General features: G+C 36.0%; 1 protein-coding gene across 1 annotated transcript; it reads left to right on the top strand.

Moving 5' to 3' along the window:
* Window positions 1-5,656: 5,656 nt before the first annotated feature.
* Window positions 5,657-8,244, top strand: LOC132179724 (zinc finger protein SHOOT GRAVITROPISM 5). Its single transcript, XM_059592487.2, has 3 exons — window positions 5,657-6,130; window positions 6,257-6,656; window positions 7,366-8,244. Exons 1-3 carry the CDS (start codon window positions 6,019-6,021, stop codon window positions 8,114-8,116), a joined length of 1,263 nt encoding a protein of 420 aa, XP_059448470.1. The 5' UTR covers window positions 5,657-6,018; the 3' UTR covers window positions 8,117-8,244.
* The last annotated feature ends 124 nt before the right edge of the window (window positions 8,245-8,368 follow it).

Below are 8,368 nucleotides of genomic sequence, written 5' to 3'. Positions count from 1 at the left end.
ATGTACGTCCTGTAGTGACCCGCTAATCATGGCTGCGTCGGTCACAAAATAACCATTGGATCCAAGACCCATATAACACGTCCACACACATTTAACCATAGAATCAAGTATATATAGTAAGCCCATGGTCATTATGCCGCATGTACCGGTGTTCCATGTCATACGATGCATCTTATCAGCTAATTATTGAGACAGTTACCAAGTTATACAAAAATAGGCATGTTCATATCATACCCGTACTCAGTCAGCTGACAGATCGCACGTTTTTAAGGAAAGCAATTGTAAGTGTTTACTTATCTCGTATGCCCACTTAAGTCATCCAACATTTCGAATCTCTCCTACAACAAAACATGGCTATCATTATACGTAGTGCTAGAGGGTTTATTAAATATACAACAGATCTTAGTTGAATACATTTAGCTAAAAGGTTGCAAAAATCCTATTTTTATGAATTCTAGACTCTGAGTGAACGTTCAGCTCAAAGGGTGAACTTTCGGACACGGGGGCGAACGTTTGGCCAAAATTAGAGAACATTCGGACAAAGTAAAAAATGCCAAGTTTCTGGGTTTCTATTCTAATGCCACTATGCTAGAAACTACACCCTAGGCTCTAAACAACTTCATACACATAGTGAAGCAAAATATACAAGAAAACCAAGAAATAAGTGAGCGTTCTAAAACGTTTGAAAACCACTCTCTTTTCTTTCAAGGAAAAAATGGTTCACAATTATAAGTCTTATGACACCTTTAAAAACTTGAAGAAAGCAAAGATAATAGCAAGACAACATGAAAAGTTAGTGAAAGTTCAAGAGTTATATTGAAGATAGAAAAATCTCCCCCAAAACCTCCTTCTTCGTCTCTAAAAACTCTCTTCTCACTTTAGAGTTAGGGTTTCTGGTGTAAAGGGAGGCTGAGGGATGAAGGGGGTATTTATAGGGGCGAGGGGGTGTGTCCTATGTTGTAGAGGTAGATAATTGGTTAAGAATGTTTTTCAGACTGTTACCGAACATTCGGTATTATGGGCAAACGTTCGGTGTACTATTGCACAGTGGTTCTAGGGTTGTAGGTGGAACGTTTTGTCAATACCCAGTGGATCAAGTTTTGGTCAACGAACGTTCGCTGTAGTCTCCTGCCAAACGTTCGCACTATGGACATGGTCGAATGTTCTGTGTGGTCCCCTACTAAACGTTGGGCCAGAGAGTTTAATTTGGTTTTTTAGGGCTAATTTCAAGTGTAGGCTTGGTTTAAGGTTAAGGCACGCTCCTGGGGTTTACAAAAAATGATTTTGGAATAATTAATACTCAGAAACTAGGGGTATCACACTATATATATATATATATATGCCTGACTGATTTTATATTTTTCTATGTTTGAATTTGAAGCGTTGGTGTTTTTTTGGATTTGGAATTTGTATTGGATTTCCTAATGTTGGTGTTTGTTTGGATTTATGTAATTGTAATGTTTTTTATTGTTTGTTTGTGCTAGGACTCTTTTCATTTTCATTTGTATCTGAATTAGTGGATTTGGCCGTGTATCTGATTTGTGTGAACATTATGTTGGCTTGTTGCCTTGTTCTATGTGAGTAACTGAGTATGTGTAAATGATTTTATGTTGGCTTGTTCAAAGTATTGTGAACACGGCCTGACCCAAAACACAACATGTTCTTTTTAGGAACACTTTGACCCAAAATTATTTAAAATAAGATCAAAAAATAGGTACAAAGAAGGTCAAAAAGCCCATATATAACGGTTATAAAACCGCCAGTTATTAATTTGAATAACTCCTAATCACTTAAGTAGAGCGGTTGTGGTTATTAAAATTTAATAACCACCTAAGGCGGTTTCACCTTTTCCCCCTTTGAAAAAAAAAAAAACAAAGGTCACTTTACAATTTAAGGTGGAAAAAGAAAAATCAAAATTATGTATGGTCAAATTTAGATCCTCAGTGATTACTATTGCATGATCCATGTTGAGCGCCAAATATTACATATTTAGGCTCTTTAATTTATGTTTACTAAGCCTTTAGCTTTCTTGTTTTCTGATGTTTTGTGTTAGTTCTTTGTTTTTAGTATTTTGTAGGTTGCTAAGAGAAATCTAAGCCTTTAAAGGGAAAAATGCAACTCATTCCATTAATTCTAGGGCTTAAGACACTTCAGGGAGCATTGGCAGCAAATTTGGATCGAGGGATGATTCGCACCCGACGAGTCCCACTAAAAGGGCCATATCTAAAGCTGCAAAGCTCAGATTGAAGCAATCTTAGTGTTATTGGAAAGCTAACTCAAAGATCTATAAAGTCATGTTTCACAAGAGTTAGCTAATTCCGAACGGTAGTATGCTTGAGTGCACATTTAGTGCGATCAAGCACACCCACGCCCATCATTTAATTTAGCCATCAGCACACACATGCCTGCATCGAAAGTGGAAAGTGCATGTTCGAGTGCAATCGAGCTCACCTAGTGTGTGCTCGAGCGCACTCGTCTGACCTAGCAACGTTGAAACCCTAAAATAACATTATAAATATCTTTTTTTTTTTCATTGTAAACGAATGGAAGCATCCCAGGGGCGCCGTTCTTTGTCGTTTTTGTGTTTTCTGGGCATTTTGTCACTTTGAACTCGAATTCTTTTGTAAGTTCTTTAAATTTAATGAATTCATTTAGTTTCTTTATGATTTTGTTATCATGAGAGGCTAAATCTTCAACTAAGGTTGAAGATGAAGCCTCACCATTGATTTGTTTACACATCTTTATGTTTTGTTCGTACAATTCCGACCTTTAATGTAATGTATGTTCATTTCAATTCAATTATGTGAGAAAATTGTGATTGATTGTTGTTTATAAATTGTGAAAATGTTGGATATTCATTGTGTTTTATTCGACAGATACATTGCATCTTTTGATTTAAATTGAATATCCATTGTCTTTCGTTAATCAAACGGATATATTGGATGATTTTGATTTAAGTTGGATATGTTTTGTGATTTGTACAATGGATGGATTCATTGAATCTTTCAATAGGTTAATTTTATGAACATTAGAACATGCATAGGATTTTATTGAAATTCGGATGTATGAACAAACATAATGATGTGTGCTTTGATTTGGTAAGTGCGAATTCTGAAACCTTAGCATTTATCTTTTGATTAATTTTATTTGTTTTGTTTTCAATTTCAAATTCACAAATAATTTGGAACTAGGTTAAGATAGAATTAGTTTAGATAGAAATTGATTTTTGCAACGCAATTCCCTGTAGATCGACCTCGCTATATTGCATATGACTCGTACGCTTGCGAGTAATTTTAAATTTGCACTTCAATTCATGTATAAAATGGATAAACTTCGACATGATGAATAGTGTGGATATCACGAACAACTTTCTTGTTACTAATTAGGTCGAATTTCAGAAAAGGTTTTTAAATTGTATCCCATGCCGTGAGGCTAAAATATTATTGGTTGAAAATGATCAAAGTAGTACATTAATATTAAACATCTGAACTTTTGAAAGCTTTTAGCTTTATACGAAGGAAGAGTAGGATGAATTTTTGAAAGTAAAGCTAAAGGTTTATCTTTTGTCTGCAGGAAACAAATTAATTGGACTTTTTCCCGAAGTCAACAAACATTTTTAAAGATGCATATGGTTTGCTTTGAATTAGTTTAAGAAGAGATTATTAGAGAGTTGGATATGGAATCTAGGACACTTGGGAGAGATGATTGCCTCTTTCTTGCTTTTTCCATTGCAGCATGTGTTGAGTATCCATTACCATAATCCTTCCACTCTTTCCAACTCAACAAGTATTTAAGCATCTTTCACTTTTTCCATTTACTATATTTTAAAACTCTCTCTCTCTCTCTCTCTCTCTCTCTCTCTATATATATATATATATATATATATATAGCTCGATCTTAATACATAAAGAAATAACGTTACGTAAAAAAAAAAAAAAAAAAACAGAAGTATGTAAAGGAGATTAGTGGGCCTTATCTTTCATATAGTTCTTCATGCATTACTGCAAATAGATCATACCACACTTTAATGCATGAGTCAGATTAATCAAGAAATTAAATCACACTCGTGCGCCATATTTCAACCCTACGTAAATGATTTGGTTAAGGTTGGTATTATATTATCTTCAAATATTCCTTAATTATTTCGTTTTGAATTGCTAAATATTGGATGATTAATTCAAACTTTTGTAGAAACAAGTTTTCCAACAGTACTCCCATGATCAGTTGGAGTATTATATTGTCTTCTTTAAATAATGCATTTTCTTTAGGATGAAGCAATGATAAAATCTGAATATATATTTTCTAAAGTAATAATTGGGAGGTTAAAAAGTTTACATTACAATTACCCAAAGAAATCTAAAATTCTATCTGTTTTGTAATAGTAATATAATTATTGGTAGATAGAACAAGTTGGTAGATAAGATATAATTGATCAATATTTTACATCAATCCGAAGAATCGAGAAACTAAATTATAGTAATCTAACATAAATGTGTGGGCCAGGGGCTAATTTTTTAGGCATGTTACACATCATTTTTTTAATTATTTCTTTTTGCAAAATGAATCAACCATTAGATTTGTGAACTCACGTGGGTCTCGCACAAATTTAATGGTGGTTGAATTCATCCATTCACTATATAGAGATGGCTGAAATAATGAATTTTATCATTTCTCTTAATTCTATTGGTCAAATTTTACTAATTAATGTTCTCATCTTTTTATTTTCCTTATAACATTTAGAATTGTGATTTTGGAAAGTTGATCAAATTGTTTCAGTCGGTTATAAAAACATTAGATCAATCAGAGAACTAAATAATTTTACATTCCAAGTGATTAATTCATTATTCCAAAGGGATAATTGATGAAGTGTCATGATGACTGAGGGGACAAATATATTGGTGTTAGAATTAGATTTTATTTTCTATCATAGTAAACACGTTAAATTAGGCTTCTAATATTAAAGTTAAAATCTTCATCCAGTAATGTGACAGACTTAACCCTTACTTACCTTAGGGTTTAATCTCATTTCAAGCAACCCAAATTCACCTAATAACAGTGATTCTAGTACACAAAACTACAAAACCAATCACTTGTTTGAATTCCCATTTTCTCATTCCTTGGTTGGTCATATAAAAATAAATAAATAATAATAATAATAATAATAATAATAATAATAATAATGGTAATAAAAACTGAACGAACACATGTTATCATTGGAGGGGGGGCAAAACTTTGGCTTCTTTGATAAAGAGAAGAGGGGGAGTTAAAGAAGTTCTAGAAATGATTACGGCGCCCTTGACATGGAAGTGACTAATCGTGCTTCCCTTTAACTTTTCAAAAGCCGCTTCAAGACACAAAAATCAGGTTTAGCTCGCTATCATTAGGAACAGTTACTTTTGGTCAATGAAACTCAATTTTTTACCCCCCCACCCCCATTTACCTTACTTTTTACCTCTCTGGGTGTGTGAGAGAGAGGGGGGGGGGGGGGGGGGGGTGTCACGTGAGGAGGAAGTGAGCTCACGTGTAATAGAGGTATGGTCTGCATTTATTCATGCAAATTACAGTGTGATGAATAATGACTGTTTGTATTCTTATGGGGAGGATGTTTTTCTGTTTCTGTCTGAATTCTGTGTGTGGGGCTCAAAGTTTGAAGCAAATGTGATTGGGTCAGCCCCAAGCGCTCTCTCTCTCTCTCTCTTTCTCTCTCTGGTTTCCTGTAGAGAGCTTTATATACAAGACTTGCCTCAACCTTACCTGCACAAGGTGGGGGGTCAATGAAACAACAAAGCAAGAAAGCTCATGGGAGAAAAAAGAGAAAAAAGTTTAAAAGCCTTAAAGCTTAAAGAAAGCTGATTGCAGAAAGCAAGAGCTTTCCTTCTTCTCTCTCTCTCTACCATATTCTTTCTTCTAGGAGTAAAGCTGAAAACCCACTATTCCAACCTCACCAGCTGTACAGGTAGGGATTGAATTTGTAACCATCCCCACCATATAGTCTCCAAAAAGCAATAAAATCCATCCATGTTAGACAACACTGCTTCTTCTGCTGCTCCATCTTCCTCCTCTGATGCATTTGCTTCCCTAGAAAATGGCCTCTCTAACAAAAGAAAAAGAAGACCGGCTGGTACACCAGGTAACAAAACTATATATATATATATATATATATATATATATATATATATATATATATATCTCCTTCTTCAGTTTCAATTTTTTTCTTCTTTCTTCATTATTAATTTTCTTAATTGTTTTTATGTAGATCCAGAAGCTGAGGTGGTGTCTCTCTCCCCCAAGACCTTGTTGGAATCCGACCGCTATGTGTGTGAGATCTGCAACCAAGGGTTCCAAAGAGACCAGAATTTGCAGATGCATAGGCGAAGGCACAAAGTGCCATGGAAATTGCTTAAGAGGGAGACGCAGGAGGTGAGGAAGAGGGTTTTTGTATGCCCAGAACCAAGTTGCTTGCACCACGACCCATGCCACGCCCTTGGCGACCTTGTCGGCATCAAAAAGCATTTCAGAAGGAAACATAGCAATCACAAGCAGTGGGTGTGTGAGAAATGCTCCAAAGGATACGCCGTTCAATCCGATTACAAAGCCCACCTCAAAACCTGCGGCACCAGAGGCCATTCTTGTGACTGTGGCCGTGTCTTTTCCAGGTTTTTCTCTCTCTCTCTCTCTCCCAATTTACCAATATCTATGTTTAATGTTTCTTTTCCTGCTTCATCGGATTCACAAAATTTCAAGTGATAGCTAAAGGGGTATAAATTTTAATGCCTGATTTGTTATGTTCCTCTCCTTTCAAGCTCTAAAATCCTCATAAGGAAAGCAGCATCAATCCTAGATTACTGGTTTTTTCTTCTTCTTGTTGGGTTGTTTTTAAGAAAAAGTTATAGAATTCCATATGGAAGAATAATTATCTGTCTTGTGGTACATGACCTCATCCTTTGTATGAGATCTAGGCCAGCCAATGGAACTTTTATGACAGTTTTCAAAGGCTAAACAAAACCCAAACACCCATTATACCTATCTGATTTCTTTTGCTTATATTTATTATTTATTCCAAACCAAGTCTTCTAATCCATACTAGAGATACTAATCTTTTTCTATATCCTTTGCTTCTTGTTAACCCTACATCAACAAGTTTTGGTTGCTTTCCTTTATTAGAATTATAATTTAAAGAAAGAGAGATGAAAAGGAAGAGAGACTGTCCGTCCACACATTTACATGATTACTTTACATGACTATATTTTTCCTTCATATTTTTTATTTTGTATAATACTCTTATCTCAATATACTAGTTCAAGTCAAACTATGCTATATAATAATGTAATGCCTTTGAATTATTCAATTTCTTTGTCCTCCCAGAGTTGAGAGTTTCATCGAGCACCAAGACGCCTGCACGATCCGGCAGGCTCGGCCTGAACTACATGCACTGCAGCCAGCCTGCTCGTCACGAACCGCGTCGAGCACCAGCCCATCAAGTGACACCAATAATTTCAGCACAACCCCATTTCCTGGATTGCCGCTACCAAAGCCGGTTGAACCTGTTTGCTTAATCTCCGAGCAAAACAACAATAATATCCCCTCCACTTCTGAACAGCAACACAATTTGGAGCTTCAACTTCTGCCGTCGTCAGACGAGATTTTCGCGACCCATTTGAAGCTCTCGATAGGCTCGAGCGATGGTGGGGAGAGGAGTGAAGCAAACAAGACTAATTTGAGTTCAAGTAGGAGGTCTGTAAGTGAAAATAATGCGAGTGAACGCACATCAGAAGTGGCGAGGCTGAAAGAATTCGCAAACGAGGAGCTAAAGTTGGCGATGAATGAAAAGGCGTACGCTGAGGAAGCGAGGCGAGAAGCTAAACGTCAGATTGAGATAGCTGAAGTTGAGTTTGCAAATGCCAAGAGGATAAGGCAACAAGCGCAGGCTGAGCTGGAAAAGTCACAGCTTCTGAAAGAGCAAGCCACCAAGAAGATCAGCTCCACCATGCTGCAAATCACTTGCCAGGCCTGCAAGCAACAATTCCATGCATCCACCGCTGTAGCGCCGTCCGATGAAACATCGCTTGCTGTAAGTTACATGTCCTCCGCCACAACAGAAGGGGAAGGAGAGTGAAATACTAAATGACCAGACCAAGAAAACGTTGTTAACAAGCAATCATGTCTCTTCTTAATTAACTCAATATTAATCTTTTATTCTTCATTTTCTCTTGCTGTATCAACTAGTATTTTGGAGTCTGACCATTTTCTCTTGTTGTGGTGTTGATTTAAATGAGTGTTGTAACCAGTTTTTTTTTTTTTTTTTTTTTGATCATTTAATACATCTTCGATCATTTGTTGCAAAGACAAGTAGGTGAATTTTTTATTT

Source organism: Corylus avellana, chromosome 4 (genome assembly GCF_965113065.1).
Source record: "Corylus avellana chromosome 4, dhCorAvel1.hap1.2, whole genome shotgun sequence".
Lineage (NCBI taxonomy): Eukaryota > Viridiplantae > Streptophyta > Magnoliopsida > Fagales > Betulaceae > Corylus > Corylus avellana.
Note: the sequence above shows the minus strand (reverse complement) of the source record. Positions and strands in the feature narration are given on the sequence as shown.